This window comes from Maniola hyperantus, chromosome 7 (assembly GCF_902806685.2).
Source record: "Maniola hyperantus chromosome 7, iAphHyp1.2, whole genome shotgun sequence".
NCBI classification, from domain to species: domain Eukaryota; kingdom Metazoa; phylum Arthropoda; class Insecta; order Lepidoptera; family Nymphalidae; genus Maniola; species Maniola hyperantus.
Window position 1 is genome coordinate 6,129,003 of NC_048542.1, and position 18,806 is coordinate 6,147,808.

General features: G+C 37.0%; 3 protein-coding genes across 3 annotated transcripts in view; 1 reads left to right on the forward strand and 2 right to left on the reverse strand.

Annotated features, from left to right (window-relative positions):
- The window catches only part of LOC117983598 (nucleolar protein 4), a 153,811-nt gene extending 146,343 nt beyond the window's left edge, over positions 1-7,468 (forward strand). The window contains 5 exon segments of the mRNA XM_034970205.2: positions 271-518; positions 1,301-1,381; positions 1,534-1,607; positions 1,902-1,991; positions 2,254-7,468. Coding sequence (XP_034826096.1) covers positions 271-518; positions 1,301-1,381; positions 1,534-1,607; positions 1,902-1,991; positions 2,254-2,480 — 720 coding nt within the window. The 3' untranslated portion in view covers positions 2,481-7,468.
- Positions 7,469-7,828: 360 nt separating this feature from the next.
- On the reverse strand, positions 7,829-12,958 carry LOC117983606 (uncharacterized). The gene is made up of 7 exons (XM_034970220.2): positions 12,039-12,958; positions 11,509-11,656; positions 10,465-10,626; positions 9,808-9,901; positions 9,170-9,328; positions 8,519-8,589; positions 7,829-8,018 (listed from the first exon to the last, which is right to left on the reverse strand). The coding sequence occupies exons 1-7, from the start codon at positions 12,814-12,816 to the stop codon at positions 7,844-7,846; spliced, it is 1,587 nt and encodes a 528-aa protein (XP_034826111.1). The 5' UTR covers positions 12,817-12,958; the 3' UTR covers positions 7,829-7,843.
- Positions 12,959-13,123: 165 nt separating this feature from the next.
- On the reverse strand, positions 13,124-18,444 carry IFT52 (intraflagellar transport 52). Its single transcript, XM_034970222.2, has 9 exons — positions 18,300-18,444; positions 17,927-18,144; positions 17,279-17,414; positions 16,470-16,618; positions 15,683-15,831; positions 15,119-15,266; positions 14,611-14,714; positions 14,213-14,354; positions 13,124-13,992 (listed from the first exon to the last, which is right to left on the reverse strand). Exons 1-9 carry the CDS (start codon positions 18,410-18,412, stop codon positions 13,826-13,828), a joined length of 1,326 nt encoding a protein of 441 aa, XP_034826113.1. The 5' UTR covers positions 18,413-18,444; the 3' UTR covers positions 13,124-13,825.
- Positions 18,445-18,806: the final 362 nt, after the last annotated feature.

Sequence of the window (18,806 nt, forward strand, 5' to 3'; positions counted from 1 at the left end):
AGTGTCAAATTTAGTAAAGCGGTTAATAGGAATATTTACAAGTAAAATTTTTACCTTTTTCTTCAATAAAGCTAGTCATACATTTTTTGATAGTGGAGTCTAGAGTGAAAACTTGTCAAATGATTTATTTTCCTCTGCCTGGTTTACAAAATTATTCCTTAGCACACAGATTTCTCCAATATGAAAAAAAAGTGTTCTCAAACGTTACAAAATTTACACTATGTCGAATTTTAAAGTCTAAACAAAACCCAAATGAAATCTGTTCAACAGGCGATCGACACGACCGCCACATCAGCAGTTGCCTCTTCATTCCTAAGCCTGTACAGTGGCGCTATGAGTAGTGCGTGTACCTCAGTGAGCAGCACAGCAAGCACGAGCCTAGCATCAGCAGCACACAGCAAAGCGGCGGCAGACACCACGCGCCCTGCGAGTAGCCCAGCCCTAGACAATCCACTGCTCAATAACAACAGCCTGAAACTCGATAACGCCAATGGGAATACTGGGAGCAAGACTGCAAGGTGAGCTCAATCCTACTCTTCATTTCTAGGCCTCGGTACACAGCACAGCAAGTACTAGCCTGACTTTAGCAGTACACAAGAGATACAGTACCACGCGCTCTGCAAATATCTCCGCGCTGGACAATCCACTATTCAATAACAACAGCCTGACGCTTCATAGCGCCAATAGGAATACTGGGAGCAAGACTGATCAAATCCTTTTCTTCGGTTCTAGGCCTATATAATGGTGCTAAGCGCATGTATAAGTACCCTGATAATATATGTATTATCAGGGTACTTATACATGTGCATGCAAGCACAAACACGGCACAGCATGATATACCTACCTACTTTGATGTATGCTAATGAACCTGGCTCCATCAGCATACATCAAAGTCGCGGATGATACCATGCGCTGTTCTACCAGTCAGCGTAGGACAATACATTTCTTGAAGTTCGATAACGCCAATGGGAATTCTAGAAGCAAGACTTCGAGATGACCTTATTGTAAGGTGTTGTTCTTCGACTATACGCAGACCATAAACACAAGGACAACTAGGAACAAGTATTGGCTCGATGTTGCCAAGAACGATAATATGATACCTATAGCCTGCTAACAACTTCGAAGATGACCAAAACGCAATGAAAAGAAAAAGAAGAGATAGAAACATTAGCAGGACCCCTTTCACGCCTAATGCTTTAGTTTGACATCAGCTTATATTATATCGGCAATACGCGTAGGTGTTTTGAGTACCATGATCCTCAGTCAGCAATTTTAAAGGAATTCGAATTATTTGTTTCAGTCCAGCGTCATCACCTGCACCTTTGTTCAGACCATCATTCCCCAATACATTTGGGAACCCGCCAACATTTGGAAGACAAAGGTAAATTATACAACCTACATAGCAATTAACAATATAGGTACAGAACAAAACAAAAGATGAGAATAAGAGAGAAGGGTGACTTGACATTTCCTACTTTCTTAATACCTATAAGAAAGTCCAATTTATGAAAAGATGTATTTTTTCATTTTCAGCTCAAACACAAATCCAACGTCAGCTTTATCAAGCACTGCACTTTTGTCAACTTTGACCGCCATTCCTCCTACAGGTAAAAAAATTCAGTTACATATAAATTTGTTACTTATTTATTTAAGACTAGCGCTTGGCTGCAATTGGACCTGCTGGCAAATGATGATGCAGCCTAAGATGAAAGCGCGCTTGCGCAGAAGAACTTTTATTCATTTTTAAGCGCAATCTCTCGGACGTTCTATTTTATCGTACGATAATAGAAATGTGAAGGAGGAATCAGATCAAAAAGTTCTTGGGTATACTCTCCAAAATATATCCTAGTTACATTTCGTCTTAAAATCAGTACATGCATGAGTTTTATTTTGTATTTCAGGTGTTGGAGTGAACGCAGCGATGGCTGCATACCAAAGCGCGTTATTATCTGCCATGGCTGCGCATACACACACGTTCCCAAATCTGACAGGTACCTATGACATTTTCGTGGCTTAACCGATTTTGACATACTATGGTACGCAGATAGGATACAGATCGTACCAGAAGACGGGCATAGGCTGTTTTTATGCACCTAAATGTGTTTATCCCAATTAAAAATAAGATTTTAAACGACAAAATCAAAGCAGACGCATTTCTTTTTGATAATAAATGATTACCTAACCATAAGCCAATGCCATATCTTGTTTTAAATTTACGTACTTACAGTTGACAAAAAAAACTTTTATTTTCAGCCCCAACAGATCTGTCGCTCAAAACGTCAGTATCCACACCACTACACGCGACATCTACATCATCGTCTCTATCGGGCTCAGGCACCCAGAAGTCGCTTCTGTCACACAAACTGTCTGGAGCAGAAGTAGGCGCGGTAAGGCAGCTCATCACAGGATACCGTGAATCGGCCGCCTTCCTTCTTCGATCCGCTGACGAATTAGAGGCGTTACTGCTAAACCAACCCTAGGACACACCCAAACCATTGCCAGATCTATTCGGATTCAAGTTCGGATACTTCTGAATGGACAATTACGTGCAATTTTAGAATTTCCTGGCAAAAAAGTTCGTTTCAAACGGTGTCGTATTTGGCGATCTTGGTTTTGGTCACTAGTTGGTGGCCGAAGTTGAAAATGTTTATTACGGTTGATTTTGTGATGTCATATAACTTAGTAAATTCCGCTGAAAAACGATCAGTATTGAAGGATTGTAAGTTTTGTTAACCATCAAATACAATTACCTACAGTTCGGTGCTTATTATACCTATATTACAAACAGAGTGGGGAATATTAGCTCGTCAGTATACGAAACTAGATGAAAGATTTGGATAGGTAAAGAGATTTTAATGACTCAATACTAGATCGTGTGTCGACAGTAGAGATGCGGTACGGGCGCAAATTGTGCAGACCCTAAGAGCAAAATCTTAATAAAGCAAATGCTGTTATTTGGATCGCGCTCCAAAACAAATCTATAGTCTAAGTCTAAACTACTCTTTTTCATAGGACACACTGTGAAAATAATAGCACTACTTTTGGAGAGGTTTGTTGGCAGTGTTGTTTATAATTTTTTTTATTGAATTAATATCCCGTTGCAGCCTACTCGCTAGATTTTCAACGAGCTCTTTATTGTCAAGTTCAGTCTTGCTTTTGGGGTATGATCTCTCTCATTTAATTTATATTAGAAAGATGAACTTCAAGCAACGCTCAGTAACAAATAACTTGAAAGTTTGTATTGGAGTATAGTTTTTGAGGAAGGGTGATGGAGGTACTTAAAAAAAAGTAAGTACACATGTAATAAGTTACAAAAATTGTATATTCTTACCCAATAACTCAGTTTAGCTAAAACAAACATTAATTGCATTTGCTGCAAGCGCCTGCTAGCAGTCATTATTCATCAATCATCATCAACATCTCAAGCCGTTGCAAGAAAAGGTCGCCTTTCAGAATGAGGCAATAACATGAGTTCCTGCTAGTAATATTGTATGCAGTGCCGCTATTCAATGCAAACTAATTAAGGCCTAGTGAATTCTGAGGTAAGGTATCAATTTCAATAAAAATATCTATTTCTTTTACTTTTCAGTAGATTACCCCGTAAGTTCATGTGGTCAGTAAAATTACCTTAACCATCTCATGATTTTGTCATATTTTATTGTTATTGTTTAAAATGAGCAGGTAAATGGCCTATAACTACAGGAAATCAATACGTTTTAAGTTCTAAGTAGGTACGTACATAAAAATGACGTTTCGTCATAAGTAGATAAATATTGTTACTTATTTATTTACTAACGGCCGAAAATTTAATTTTTTTTCAATCCTATCTATAAAATAATAATCCGTCGATAGGTTCTCAAAAATTGTATGGTCTTTTTTTACAAATAACAACGGCTCGCTAAGTAGGTAACTTATCGACAAATTGGGTATTTTCCTACTTTTGAATTTGATAAATATTATTACTTTATTATAAACTAGGATAAAAATAATGACGTACGCTGAAAAAATATTAAAATCCAACAAAGATTTACAAAGTTACAGGCATTTTAATTTTGGAGTGGGAGGGTCTTCTATCCCTTTCTCGCAAAACGAAAATTTGTATGAAACCGCACGAAGCTAGTATGGCATTAGTGAGGTGTGACGTCAAAATGCTATATCGCTATCTCTGTCTAATCAGAAATATTTAAATGCTTATAACTTTTTTGTTATTTGATCGATTTAATTCGTTTTTTCAGTTTACGTCATTATTTTTATCCTAGTTTATAATAAAGTAATAAAAAAATTGGAGTCAAATACCCAATTATGAATAGACTGATTATTATTATTATTAATTTCGGCCGTAATGCGTATGATCTATATCATTAACGCGTCAAATAATTTGGTCGATGTAAAATTAGCTTATGAAAATTAAGTTGTTGCTATTTGACTTTGAGGTAAAATGATAAAAAATTGTGGTTAATTAATTATTATTATTAGACGCCCAACTTGGAAGTTAGGTGAGCTGTATTTATACAGCTTGCTTAAGTCAAATTAAACCTTAATTTCAATTCATAATAGAAATTAATAATAATAAGCATTAAAATCTCGTCCTATTCGCGACCTGACTCAGGTCCAAAAACATAAATTAATACTACTTATGGAATTTTAACTTATTGTCCAAAAACCCTTGAGTGGTTAGCGATACGATGATGAGATCTTGTTAATTATAGCTAAATAAATATAAGAAAGTCATTCTTCGTCATTTATTAAGAATTTCATTAAATAAGATTTACGAGTTTTGACAAAAATATATATTCGGCGTTCGTACCTTCGTACACAGCTGCCATATTGTAAAAAGTGTTGCCATTCCAAACTCGTCGAAGAGTACAAAATTATTTTGTGTATAATTAGATTTAAGAAAAAAATCAGGGAGTTTTTAGTGTAAGGTCAAAAAATTTCTTGCCTGGTGCGATAGATTAGTAATTAAATTTTAACGGCAGCTGATTATATATTATTATTTAAATCATAATTTTGGTGATTGAAATACATTATTTGTCTTTGTAAGTTTTAGCATAACAGAGTCTAAAATTAGATTTTTAAATGGCATTCTAGATTTAAGAAGCACGAATTTATTTGTTGTTTTGTATCATACTAATAGTTCTGTAGTTGTATTTACAATCGATTAATATATTTCTATTACTTATATCAATATTAATTCAAAATAATATCTACTATACGGTATCGTGATTGGCTCCATCCAAATTTATTATTTTGTTTACCTTTTCTTTATAATAACAGTAATTACTATTGCAACACTGATATTAATTTTTTAGAAATAATTTTTTGTATATATTTTGATATGATGAAACGATTTTTTTTGTTAATGATAAATAATATTTAAGTGGTAGTGTTGCAAGTTATAACATTTAGAAATACGCCAATATTTTCGCTTTGCTCAGTACAATAAACATCTGATCTTTATGTATTTACTTGTTACCATAGATTTTATGGCCAGGTACTCTAGTTAGGGTTAATGTTAGGGAATGCTTACAGTGTACAAATTAGGGTTCAACTTTTCGGAAACAAACTACATATTTAAAGATCCTTCTTGGTAAAAAGTTTCTATTTTGGGCCTAATTCTTTTTTGTAAATTTTGAGATACCTCGTATTTAATGTTATTTATATTCCGTTGTTAGTTAAGGTAAGTGTCTTTTTATAATATTATTTTACTGTACAAGTGTAATTTTTGGCCAGTTGTAGTTAACTACTTTTCTTCATGCAATAGTGTAATAGGCAATAGTTTTCGTTAATAAATAAGTTAACACATACCTACATAAAATAGATGATAATTCAAATAAACGCTTATTTCTTTGCCACACAGCGACTGCAAATTTTTGACTAATGTACAATTGTACATCCTAGTTTTCGTTTTTGGGTGTGTAGTTTTCGCTTGTTCGCCTAGATATTTACAATGGAAAACATTGTTTGAATAAATCGATAAAAACTAGCAACACCAACTTTAGAAAATCTACAAAAAGTCTAATAATAATAATAATTTTATGTATTAGGAAATCGTTTCTTTTTAGTAGGTATGATGATTTAGTATACTTACCTAATCTTACTTAATTTTGTCTGGTGGGACTTTGGGTGGGATTTGGCTGTGGCTAGTTACCGGCAAAGTCGTGCCGCCAAGCAATTTGAAGGGCCATGGGTTTAATAAAAACTGCTATACCCCCTCCAGGTTAGCCCGCTTCCATCTTAGACTGCATCATCACTTACCACCAGGTGCGATGGTAGTTAAGTGCTAACTTGTATCTGAATAAAATAAAAGATAAAAATAATCAAATCTAAAAAAGAGTTTTTCTGGTAGGCATCTTTTAATAAATAGGTATTTAGATAAACAGTATATTTCAGGAAAGTGTCCTAAAATACATTATGTTTTAAATTAGTCAAAAATTATGCAGAATGAACTACACACAATGTACAATAGTTTTTCCACTTTGCCAATTTTTCTCAATAGTATAAAAGCTTGTGCCAGTTTAAAAAAAATTGTAAATCCACTTTTGAATATGAAAAATTTGCCAAAGATCCGAATTGATTATTCTAATTCTTTATACTTAATTATGTATTTCGATATGAAATGAGTTCTTGTAAGTTTTTTTTTAGTTAGAGGCGCGCGTGACTGATTTATAATGGCTCGCAGGATTGCACTTTTACGGCTAAAATTAATAATGTCAATTATCTTTCTATAATCTGTTGATAAGGTACTTATCAACATTATTATTTGTCAAATTTTTGTTGCTAACCGCCGTACTCTGAGTCGCTAATCGTTACTTAAGATTGAGTTAAAATGAGAGAATCTTAAGTAACGATTAAGCGACTCTGAGTACGGCTGTAAGTAGGTAATATAACAACAGATCGCAGATAGAATTGATCATTAATTTCGGCCGCTCAGTCTATGCAGTGTTCCAAATTTGCTAGATAAAAGTCCTTTATATGACGCAAATGTAATTGTTATAAAAATCGCTTTGGTATGAAATTGTGATTAGATTATGCGCGCTAAACCTGATAGAGGATTTTTGAGTTAGTTTTCAAGTCATTCCAATATTTTTCTAAAACTTGTGTAATTCGGTGCATTAGAAAGAAGAAAGTAGTCATTGTAAATGGAAATTTGTAAAAAGTATGTTTAGAGTATTATAAAAAAGTTGATTAGAAATATGAGAAAGTTGATGTTGGGATAACGAAAAATAACGAAAATCGTGGTAAAAAGTTGAGATGAATTTGTTAGACATTAAAATAATTATATTATTATTAGAGATGTATAAATGGTTTACGATTATTATTAATTTTGAGAGTAATACAGAAATGAAGTAAACAAAATGGCGATTGTTACTATAAACGATATGAGAATTTAGTTATAATTTTGCAATTTCAAAATGTGAGTTTTACAATTTTGAAAAAGAAAATATTAAATATGCTCATATACAATTATTATTTGTTTTATTTTGTGATGAGATAAGTAAATAATCTTATTCAGAGTATTGGTACTTTAGTCTCCTTTATCTACGACGTAGCACTTTGCGTAGAAGTATACCGTAGAAGCAACGTCGAAGAAAACAAAATAAGATCCTAGCCATTACAAACGTGCGAACTAAATCACTACGATCGTAGGGTTGTGAATGCTGCAAATGCCGTTCGCTGGGACTTTATAACCTGTTATCGACTATTGACAAATCCTTTTTTAAACACAATACCTGAACAACAAGTTCCAGTTTCACAAGGCCTGTAAGTGTGAGCGAGATGTCCGATAAAAATGATTTATGACTGAGTCCGTACGTTTGTAATGGCTCAACTATACTAAAAGTTAGTATGTAGTAGCTGCAGTCGAGGTAAGACCTGCTCGGTCAACAACAAAGCGGTCTGCATACGGATAGTACCGCTTGTCGGACATCAAGTAATGGGTCGCATTGGTGATGAAGTCCAGATTTGAGCGTGATGCCAAGTATGAGAACATGGCTGGATATCGTTCTGTGCCACATCTGGAATAAAAATATTATGATAATGTAAAAATATGACACATACCATTTCACCTATTCAAATCATAAGAGATAAGACCCTACGTTGCTTGAGAATTTACATAAAAGAATTTACGTACCTACCTATGAATGAGCAATTAAAAATGTGCCAGTAAACAAGCATTTGAATTATGATAGTACTACTACTGATTGAAATTCAAAAACAGAACTGTTAGAGCTCACCGTCACCTCCACCAATGGCTAGCCATCCACCACGGTGGCCGATAAATTTCTGAATTGGCAGATTTCACACACCATTGAGAACATTATAGAGAACTTTTAGCCTAAGCCTTTCCTTACAATGCTTTCCGTCACCTTCGTAGACCCATCTACGTATAAAATATCCAGAGTTCTGTAACTTTTGACAGAGCAGACCAGAGGGATTGGTCTCAGCTACGCTCCGACAGCGCAGCGAAGGCGAATCCAATGTGGAGAATGGATTAAAATCTGAATATGGTACTTACAGTTTCCGAATACCCCACGACGCGAGTCCCCATAATATTCCGTCACTCACGGCTGGAGCGCCTGTATCCCGCTGCAAAAATATTTATATTATTTTTTTACTTAGAAAGGCCAATTTGAAAACATTTTCTGGGGCATATCTATAGTCCGCGACAGGTCGAGATGGCAATCAGGTAGGGAACGCCCCGCACACCCGCACAGCCCCCGCGCTAACCTGGTGCAGGCGAGCGCGGTTATGCAGGGCGTCCCCCCGCTTCATACCCCCATTGCTATCTCGACGTGTCGCGTCCTATAGATGGTGTGATTTCCAGATATTCTAAACTTTGCTGCAAGATTTTTCTCAGAATAAGGCGTACCTACATAGACACCTATATTTTAATAAGTTTATTATATCAAGAAATTGAGTGTTCGAACGCTAACTTTGTACAGTACTCGAATGAAAAAGAAATTCTTATACCTTGCAAGAGTGATCATCAGTCTGCGCGACGCATGTGAAGTTGTTCGACACGGCCATACCGAAGCACATGTTACACTTATCGTGGTCCATCAACATCGCGTGGTACATGCGTGGTACACTTGCAAAATCACGCCTACTGATTGACATCAAATGCTGTCAAACGATACTTGCAATCGAATAAAAATGCAATTCTTACAGTGCAAGGTGCGCGTCTCCCAGTCTGCGCGACGCATATGAAGTTTTCCGACACGGCCACGCCGAAGCGCATGGTGACGTTGTTACACTTGTCGTGGTCCATCAACATCGCGTGGTACACTTGCAAGGTCACGCCCACTGATTTAAATATGCCATCGCGCTAAAAAATAAAAGAGTTAGGAAACTAAAGTAAAATTTTTATTTCGCTGCAGACTTGGTCATAAATTATTCGATTGTTTCGCTCTCTTTCCCACTCACGGGGCATATGGCACGGCTCAGGGCTGTGCATTACTGCAGTCGATGAGTAATATCGATAGTTTTTTTTTTGTATCATACATGTACATATTTATAAAATGTGATCAATATTGTGAATCTTACGAGACAAAAGTTAAATTTTGATATTGGCTTTAGGTCTGGGAACTAACTGTATTCGCCGTAAATTGTAGTACAGTCAGTAGTCAAGCTCGGTATGCACCTGTCCATAGGCGTTTGTACTGGCGGGTGCAAACCTAGCTTTGTTGCTGACCCTACCTATAGCTATGTCTTGTGCCCAGCCTCTAGAAATAAGTACCTTTAGGCACTGATTTGTAGAGCATCAATATGTTCTAGTTTGTAGATGTTTTCAGTAAATTAACTTACCCTTTCAGCTCCCCAGCCGGTGACCCAAACGTCTTCAAAGGCAGGCCACATGGCACGGTTCGGAAGGTCTACACCGTGAACTGAATCTGAAAATCTGGGAATATAGTTTAATAGATAATGATTAACTTCATGATTATTATTTAAATCTTTGCAAAACACAAAAATATTAATAAAAATCTACTTATTCACGGAAAAAAGAAGGGTTACACAGTGGTATTTCTCAAGGTAGGCCTTTCCGGCTCGTGTTATTCCACAGATTTGAAACTAACTCAAAAGGGAAGTGAATTCTACATTATTCAGATTCAGCCCCAAAATGGAACAATACCTATCAACTGTGAGGTGAATAGTACCTACTTCTAAAATAACATCATCCTAACTTAAGGAAGAACTTATCTATGAAGACTTTGATTGATGGACCTTGGGGTCCCAATGATGCATGTTGACCACGCACAATAAAACACATCGTTGTGAGAACTCAAGTGGGAAGTTGGGACGATGTCAAGCGAGACACTGGGGGCCGCTAGACACAAGCGGCATCATACCGCGTTTTGTGAAAATCCCTACAAGAGATTTGGATAACCAGCAGTGGACGACTATCTATTGACACGAAGTTTTAACGATGTTAAAGATTTAAAAAAAAATCTTGAACAAACTTACTTAATGTTCTTATTCAGCAGTAACAAAGCCACATCGTGATCTGGTAGAGTGCGGATACTCCACTTGGGATGTTTGACTACCTCCTGGATCTTGACAAGCTGACCACCTCTGTCCATATGCCTGCTACCGGCTCTGACGCGCATGCGACTCATGCTCTTTGATCTAGAAATTCAAAAAATGGTTTAAATAAAATGTATGTATTTAGAAATTAAAATATAGCACACTTATAGTACTTATCTAAATATCTAAAGAAAGAGTGATCTGTGCAAGGTCCAAACCTCATCGGTTGGACTATTTTCGCCCCATAACAAGTAGGTAACTAGAACAAGTTTCAAGCATTTTTATGCTCGGAAATTATGTATTATTTAAAATAATCGGCAGTTTAATTGGTTGGCTGTTAACAAACAAGACATCTTAATAGTCATGTCATTAAATTCCTTCTTCAACCTCAGGTATGCTCATTAGTTCTTAGATTTCAGAAAATTTTTGTTTGTTTGTTTTTAAGCAGATTTATTTAAAATTCCCAAACAAATTGTACATTTAAAGCTTTGCTAGAATTGAAAATAATTTCAATGTGTAGATGTCTACATCTAAGTCAATCAAAGTTAAATCTATTCAAAACTAGACGATGTCCACGACTTCGTCCGCGTGGATTTAGGTTTATAAAATCTCGGGGGAACTCTTTTATTCAAAAGTAGCCTATGTCTTCTCCGGGATACAAGCTATCTCCGTAGCAAATTTCGTCGAAATCGGTTAAACGGATGGACTGTGAAAAGCTAGCAGTCAGACAGACAGATACACTTAATATTAATATGGTAGTATGGATAGGCTTCGTTGTTAATTGTTGAATTTGTAAGATAATTCATGTAATGGTGATGATAAATTACACAAACTTAAAAGAAGTAGGAAATTCAGTGAAATTTCCGTACTCATTCCTATTTCAGTAAATTGTTTAGCTGTACCACCTATAAGGGTAGCAATAGGTACCAATTTAAAATAAACCATAAACTAAATAAAATGTAAGTATAACATAAAAATGCTTACTTCCATACGCAATTGGCAGTTGTGATAACAAGACGGGGGTTAAGCAATGCGCCCGCACACCAATGCCGATTGTCCTTTTGAATGGACACCACATACGGGTAGTCTTGTATCATAGCGTCTCTCCCGGCTATCAAACGTCTATTCCTTACTATGAAACACATAAGAACAATATAATATTTACTAAAATATTATTTATATGAGAGCGTTTTATGCGTTAAAAGATTATATATATGAGACTTCGAACATTGTCTCGAAATTCGAGACAGAGTCTCGAAATTCTGTCAATTATTATGAGCCTCTTTTAAAAAAATTAGAAATTCTGTCCTAAAAATGTTGATATAATACCAAAATAACTACCTACTAGGTACTTCTACAAGATCAATTGCTACTGCTACGATACGAATACCCTCCTTCTTAGGAGTAAATAGGTAAAGGAAGTTAGGATTGCTGATGTTGAAAGTAAACTCGTTTTTAACGTTCTGTTAGGGTACATCTTTATTTTAATTTACAAATGAATCATCAAGCTTTACCTTTCTTTTCTGGTTTCCTAGTCACTCTGCTTTGTTGTTTTGGATTTCTTGCATCTTGCTTTTTGGGTCCTATCTGGTCTCGCCCAGGGTAAAGAAATTTAGTTTGATTTTTGTTTTTAGTGTATTTCAAGCTACCAACCCTTCCCCTACCCTTCTTACCACGTTTTACGATTCGCAATTTTCTAGGATTTGTATTTCTCTTTTTTGTTTTCTTTAATACGTAAGGAACTTCACCCTTGATAACATTTGATTTACTTTTAGCTTTGTTTCTTTTAAAAGTAAAATTTTTTGAATTTTTATTTAGACCTTTACGTTTTAGTCGCTTTTTGTTACTTTTTCTTCGCTTGACATTTTTATTATTTTCTGTTACTTTTCCAATTCCTGTAGTGTTAACTTGAGCGGCAGCAGACCTTTTCCTTCTTAAGAAAGGTACAGCATAATCTGGCAATACCTTTTTCACGCGCGTTTTTCTGTCTATATCACCTTGGAAATAAATACTTTCTGGAACATCATTTATTTTCCTCTCGGCGATTGGTGGGAAAGCTGTGTAGTTAATCTTTTTTATAAGAGACTTCTTCATTTTTGCTTTATGGCTTACATTATATGTTCCCAATTTTCCGAATTTCTTGGAGTTCACTAATTGGATACCCTTCTGTAGCGTTGTATTCACTTTTTTTGGATACTTTCTAATGATAATTTTTGTATCACGTAGTTCATTAGCGCAGTCTAAAGTTAAATATAGTGTGCATATAACCAGTATTGCCAACAGTGCCTTCATGGTGCCATTGAGAATAGGTTAAACTTCAAACTTAGACAATAAAGTTTTTACGACATTTTTATGCATTCTCGGTTATGTTCGTCAGTAGCGATAACTTTTCAATTTCATTTGCAATGTCAATAACAACTTTGATTTGATTAAAACAAGAAATATGTTCAGGAAACTGTTTCTTTGTACTATTCGGTCCTTATTTCTAAATATAAATAAAAAAAATGAATAGTACATAATAAATATTTTATTGAAAAAACAAATCTACGTTCTAAGTTTAGCTTATAGTATAAACATTAAAACTAAATAATCAACCAGTTCATGATCATGACTAAGTATAACAGCTGTATTCAAAGTTCGGTATCTTGAATTTCAAAAACATCTGAATGTACCTACATGTCAATTGTCAACATTGACGATATTGATAAGGTCGCCACAACCCTATCAATACCATCAATATATTCTCGATCGGTACCGCGACAACGCACTTACAATATCACGCGTTAACTTTGAAAGTAGCTCCCTTTTTCATTTTCTTTAGTTTTAAGACTTATTTTATTTTGTGTTTGTTGTGTCTGAATACAAGGGATCATATGGATCCGAGACATGGTCGCTAACTATGGGCCTCATAAGAAAGCTCAGAGTTACTCAGCGGGCGATGGAGAGAGCTATGCTTGGAGTTTCTCTACGTGATCAAATCAGAAATGAGGAGATCCGTAGGAGAACTAGAGTAACAGCTCAACGGGTTGCGAAGCTGAAGTGGCAATGGGCAGGGCACATAGTTCGTACAACCGATAGACGTTGGGGTCCCAAGGTGCTGGAATGGCGACCTCGCACCGGAAGACGCAGCGTTGGAAGACCCCCCACTAGGTGTCGCAGGGAGCCGCTGGATCCAGGCGGCGCAAGACCGTGGCGTGTGGAAGTCCCTACAAGTCCCTACATGTCCAGCAGTGGACGTCTATTGGTTGTTGATGATGATGATAATGTGTCTGAATAAACGATATTTTCTGAAGCGTTTATTTTAATCTCGTGGTGCGATCTTCTTGAAGGTAGCAAGCTGTATGGCGAGCTGGTGCAAGATGTGCTTGCCTGCGGGCGCGTCGTCGGTGGTTATAGCTCGAGACAGTCTCACTGCGCGACCGCATTCTCGGACGAAATATTCTAGTTCGTTTTCTAATCTACCGTCACCTGTAGATAAAGATTTTGTAAATTACCTACAGTTTGGTGTTGTTGTAATCATTTGATCGTTTACAAATTAGCATAATGTTACAGATTTTCCCCATTCCTTCACGTTCCGACCTAACGCACGCAATGTCTATTTACACGAAATTAACCGCTTTGTTTTTTACCCAAAACATGTCTTATATGTAGAATCCTATATTAGATATAAAATATTATAAGAATATACCTTGTCCCATCCTAGCGTTCAGAGGCTGCAGACATTTGTTAGCTAGCCTCGCGAGCTGCGACCGCTCTGAGCTGAATGCTTCATCCAAATCGAAGAGCTCTAATGGTGGCGGAGGGAGATCCCTGAAAGTTGGCGCAAAAACCTGAAAATTGTTTTTTTATCAGAAGCCTGATGAAGCGATCTTGCTTGATGACAAGTAAGATTAACACGGAAAACGTTGACAAAATGTTTATTACGGCAAATCTTTGGGTTATTATCCTTTTCGAATTAACTCATAACTGGCAAACAAAAGATGTAATTGCACAAAATTAAATTTTAGATCGACATGGTAAAGTCTATATGATTCTTGTCATCAAAAGAGAAGAAAATAGGAAACAAAATTATAGCAGATCACTTACAGCTAGCTGCAGTGGTGGAAACGGTGTTTCGAACTGTGGAGTTATCAGCCTTAACGGCTCATGTTTTACGCCAAGCTCTTCATATAATCCCAGTACTTCAGGCACTGAAAACAACACAAAATATTCTATTTTAACTGCTTTTCCAAATTCTTAAGAGTAGGATAATTTTCAACTTTGTCCACGCTTTTTTATCATTCTTATAATCTTCGATTGTGTAATACCTACAGTACGCGACACAGGTCGAGATGGCAAGTGGGGTATGAGGCGGGGTGACGCCCCGCACACTCGCACGTCATCCGCGCTATCCCGCAACGGGTTGTGCGGGCGTGCGGGGCGTCCCACCCCGATTGCCATCTCTACTGAGGCGTACTATACGTCTTATGCTTTTTCACGAGCATACTTAACAAGGTAATAGATTTTTATTAACATGTAAAGTCTAAATTTGGTTGTGGGATTTTATTATAAAACATTTTTTTTGCAATGGCATGGAATGGATGGCAATACATACAGTGAGAAAGGTTGAGCGAGAACAGTGTCCAGGTGAAAAGAGCGTGGGGGTGCAAGGGTGCAAGCCGCGGGGGCGGAGCGCTGGCTGGTTCTGGCAGTAGAACCGAGCTAAGCCATAAAGTGTCCCCCAGAGTTCGGTATTCGTTGATCTGGAACAATTTTCAATGAAAATGAAAAACTAGCAGATTTATGCCTAATTTCACAAGAAATTTACCCTGGTTTAGTATAAAACATTCTTTATATCTCTCCTTTTTGTAAATCGCGTATGTCATCTGCTAATAAGGGACAGCATTATATAGCAAGGGGGATAAATGTTTGGTGAAATTGAGCCTTAAGTTTAAAAAAATTGAGATAAGTAAAAAGTAGGCTATGTCAAGCAAAAGGTACCTACTTAGAGTTCCATAAGTCATTCCGTAGTCTAAATAACTATTGTTTTTATATTCTTCCATAACGAATTTAATATAGGTACTCATTCAACGAAGTATCATCAGTCGAAGGGGTAGGTAGGTAAAGAAAAAAGGGGTAAATAAATCAATATTCGATATTCTCACGATCGTACACTTACATCAGGGTCCTCAACATCAATGGCATTGAGATGAAAGTCAGTGACACCTCCAAGATAATTGAAAATCATTTCGCGAATAAGATCGTTGCATTCACTATCTAAATACTGATCTGCAAAGAAATGCCCAGACCCGATGACAAAGAGCTTTCCTGGAAAGTTAAAAATTCTATTTCACATTGTATTTTTTAACCTTACACACAAGCCCTTAACTACGCCTTACTAGGTGCTAAGTGAAGATGGAGTCCAAGACGGAAGCCATACCTACCCCTAACCGGTTTATACGCAGCATCGTGCCGGAACGCTAAAGCGCTTACCGCCACGGCTTCAACGGGAGGGCCGAAGCTATCACCAGGCAGGATGGAAACTATTTACAAATTATCTATAAATTCTCAAATTGCCCCTGCCGGGAATCGAGCTCTTTCTGGTTTTAAGGTCACAATACGCACAATAATTGCGCTGGGGAGGTCGTCAAAAACTTGTGGTAGGAGTACCTAAGCACTACAATAGAATGCTTGAAATCTTCGGATCAAAGTCAAATCATTTATTCAAATTGGGTACTATAAGTACTTAGTAGGTACACTTTCTGATGGTCACTTGCTGAATTTGCAATACAATGATGTAGTGGTGATAATTATTAATTACTAAATTAAAACTGAATCTACGAGGGTACCAAACCCAGGTAGCAGACTTCAGTGTCAGTGACGACGCGCCCAGATCTTTTTTTTTTATTTCAGCCCGCTCATTGCCCATTGATCTATTGAGACTCATGGAACCCTTATCTACCCACCTCCACTTTTTTCCGAGATGTACATAGCAGCAACTGGTCGTTTCACAGGATAGCACACGTCACTGCTTGAAAATATTGCTGCGGAGGGTTTCTTGACCGTCAATGTTGCACCGTAGGGATATACAAAATTTGGTGTAGGTGGGTCTTCTCTAAAACAAAATCAGACCTTCATTCCACCTAAGCTTAATGGGAACAATGTGCCAGAGGCCAGACCATAGCAAAAATATTTATCTTCTAGGTAAACGCGTCCCATCTTAGGCCACATCATCACTTTCCATTAGGTGTGATTATGGTCAAGCGTGTGCCTATAATGAATTTTAAAAATCTACTACTCAAAACATTAGCGAATCGAACCTATACGAAAAATTATTAAGAGGGAAGATTTGTTTAGTTCGATATCTCTGAATCGATAAACTCTGAAACTACTGAACTGATTTTGATAACTCTTTCAGCATTGGAAAGCTACTTTATCCAGAAGTAACATGGTCATTAAATTAAACCAGCAGTATGTTACGTAGCAGTTAAATATCACTTGCTTTAACCGTGAACATCGCGAGGAAATCTCCATGCCTGAGAGTTCTCCATAATGTTCTCAAAGGTGTGTGAAGTCTACCAATCCGCACACGGCCAGCGTGGTAGACTATGGCCAAAACCCTTCTCTCTGAGAGGAGACCCGTGCTCTGTAGTGAGCCGGCGATGGGTTGATCATGATGATGATGACGATGATGATGTTAACTACGAAGAAGCATTTTATATTATACATATAATAATATAGACTGAACTGTACCAGACTTGCTTGGAGAACTTACAAAAAGTCATCAGATTCGCTGATATAATTTGGCATCTTCATAATGTGCTTCAACACCGCTCGATTGAGGATGCCATTAGATATATGACACTCTTTAGGATGGTAGAACTTGTGATACTTAGCTCGGACTACACAATCTGGAAATTCCAAGAATACCTACATTTAAGTTTTCTGTAAACCACGCTTCTTTTTTTATGTTGACAGGGGGAAATCTTCTTAAGATAATACCCGATCTCTTCGAGGAGAGATCGGGATTCGGGTGATGTGGGATAACTCACTAACTCAGTGCATAAAACAACGAACGTGCGCCTCTTTCGCGCGATGCCCATTGGACTTATATGCAATCTCCTAGCCTCATGCACCTTGCGTGTAGGCACGGCAGCTTGCGCCACAGCATATAATATGTCGTTCTTCCAAGGTGCAAAGCACACACCTACTGCTCTCTTTAGGAACTTCATTTTGAAAAGGCTATATACACGTTACCAAAATCAAAACATGTTTTCACAAGTCTGTCCGTTTATAAGGGCTAATCCTGGAAACTGCTGAACCGATTATGATGAGACTTTCACATGCAGATAAGAAACAATGATTGGTGTCACTACCTAGGCTACTTTTTGCCTCCAGTATAAAATACACGTCTCAAACCTACCATTATTAACAACAATTCCATACTCTTCCAGAAAGAAGTTTATATTAGTGTTCATACGTTCCTCCCCCCCATCTGTCATCATCACCAACACAGAGTCTCCTCTTTCTACCACACTTTTCAGCGCTGCGAGCTCGTCATCTGTAAATGCATTTTGTGGTCCTGGTATCACCAAGATCTTCACATCTTGGAGTATGTGAGGAGATATTTCTTCCCGATTTCTGAAATAGAATCATACTAGGTATCGTTTTGGGCCAGGTACCTACTCAGTAGTCAGTCCGCAACAAATTAAGCTAGCCATTAGACCAACTAGACAATAATCTTATCAGTTCAATCCCAAATCCATGAAAAATTAACAGAACATCGGCAAACCCACATCATGACCTTCCAAGCGCTCTTCAACTTCCGATGCAGCATTTTGAAATTTTCGTTGATTTTGAAGAGTTCATTTTTGGAAATATCGAATAATACCGTGTCTATCGCCTTCATTTTTATCACATAAACTTAATTAAACTTTATAAAATAATGCTCGGCTTTTAATATTATTAAGAAATGATGTTGTTTTGTTGTGTTTATGTCGTCATTGTTGCCTATTTTGTTGCCATGGAAATGAATTTTAACGTAGATCGTGCGCAGATATAAAGGCTGGCGTCCACTAGCTCGTCGAGCCGAGTCGAAAGTCGGGATAGGTCTCACTATTTTATTTTATTTATAAGTAGACTAGCGCTTGGCTGTAATCAGACCAGACCTAGTGGCAAGTGATGATGCAGACCTTGTATCAGGGGGCACAAATAAGTGTCAAAGCAGGCAGTATTATAATATTGAGTCGAAAATACTATTGAAATAAAAACAAGTGTTTTCTTGGTCGCGAATAATCGCGGTA

Bases quoted from the DNA above. Each gene is read 5' to 3' on its own strand.
- LOC117983606 (XM_034970220.2), bottom strand. From the start codon at position 12,816: ATGAAGGCACTGTTGGCAATACTGGTTATATGCACACTATATTTAACT. The intron at 10,627-11,508 runs GTAAGCATTTTT...TTGAATTTCTAG, and splicing joins ACTGCCAATTGCGTATGGAA to ATCAAAGAGCATGAGTCGCA. The intron at 9,902-10,464 runs GTAAGTTTGTTC...CTATATTCCCAG, and splicing joins CTGCTGAATAAGAACATTAA to ATTTTCAGATTCAGTTCACG.
- IFT52 (XM_034970222.2), bottom strand. From the start codon at position 18,412: ATGAAGGCGATAGACACGGTATTATTCGATATTTCCAAAAATGAACTC. The intron at 16,619-17,278 runs GTAAGTTCTCCA...ATTTTGTTTTAG, and splicing joins AGCGAATCTGATGACTTTTT to AGAAGACCCACCTACACCAA. The intron at 15,832-16,469 runs GTGGGTAGATAA...TTAACTTTCCAG, and splicing joins CATCTCGGAAAAAAGTGGAG to GAAAGCTCTTTGTCATCGGG.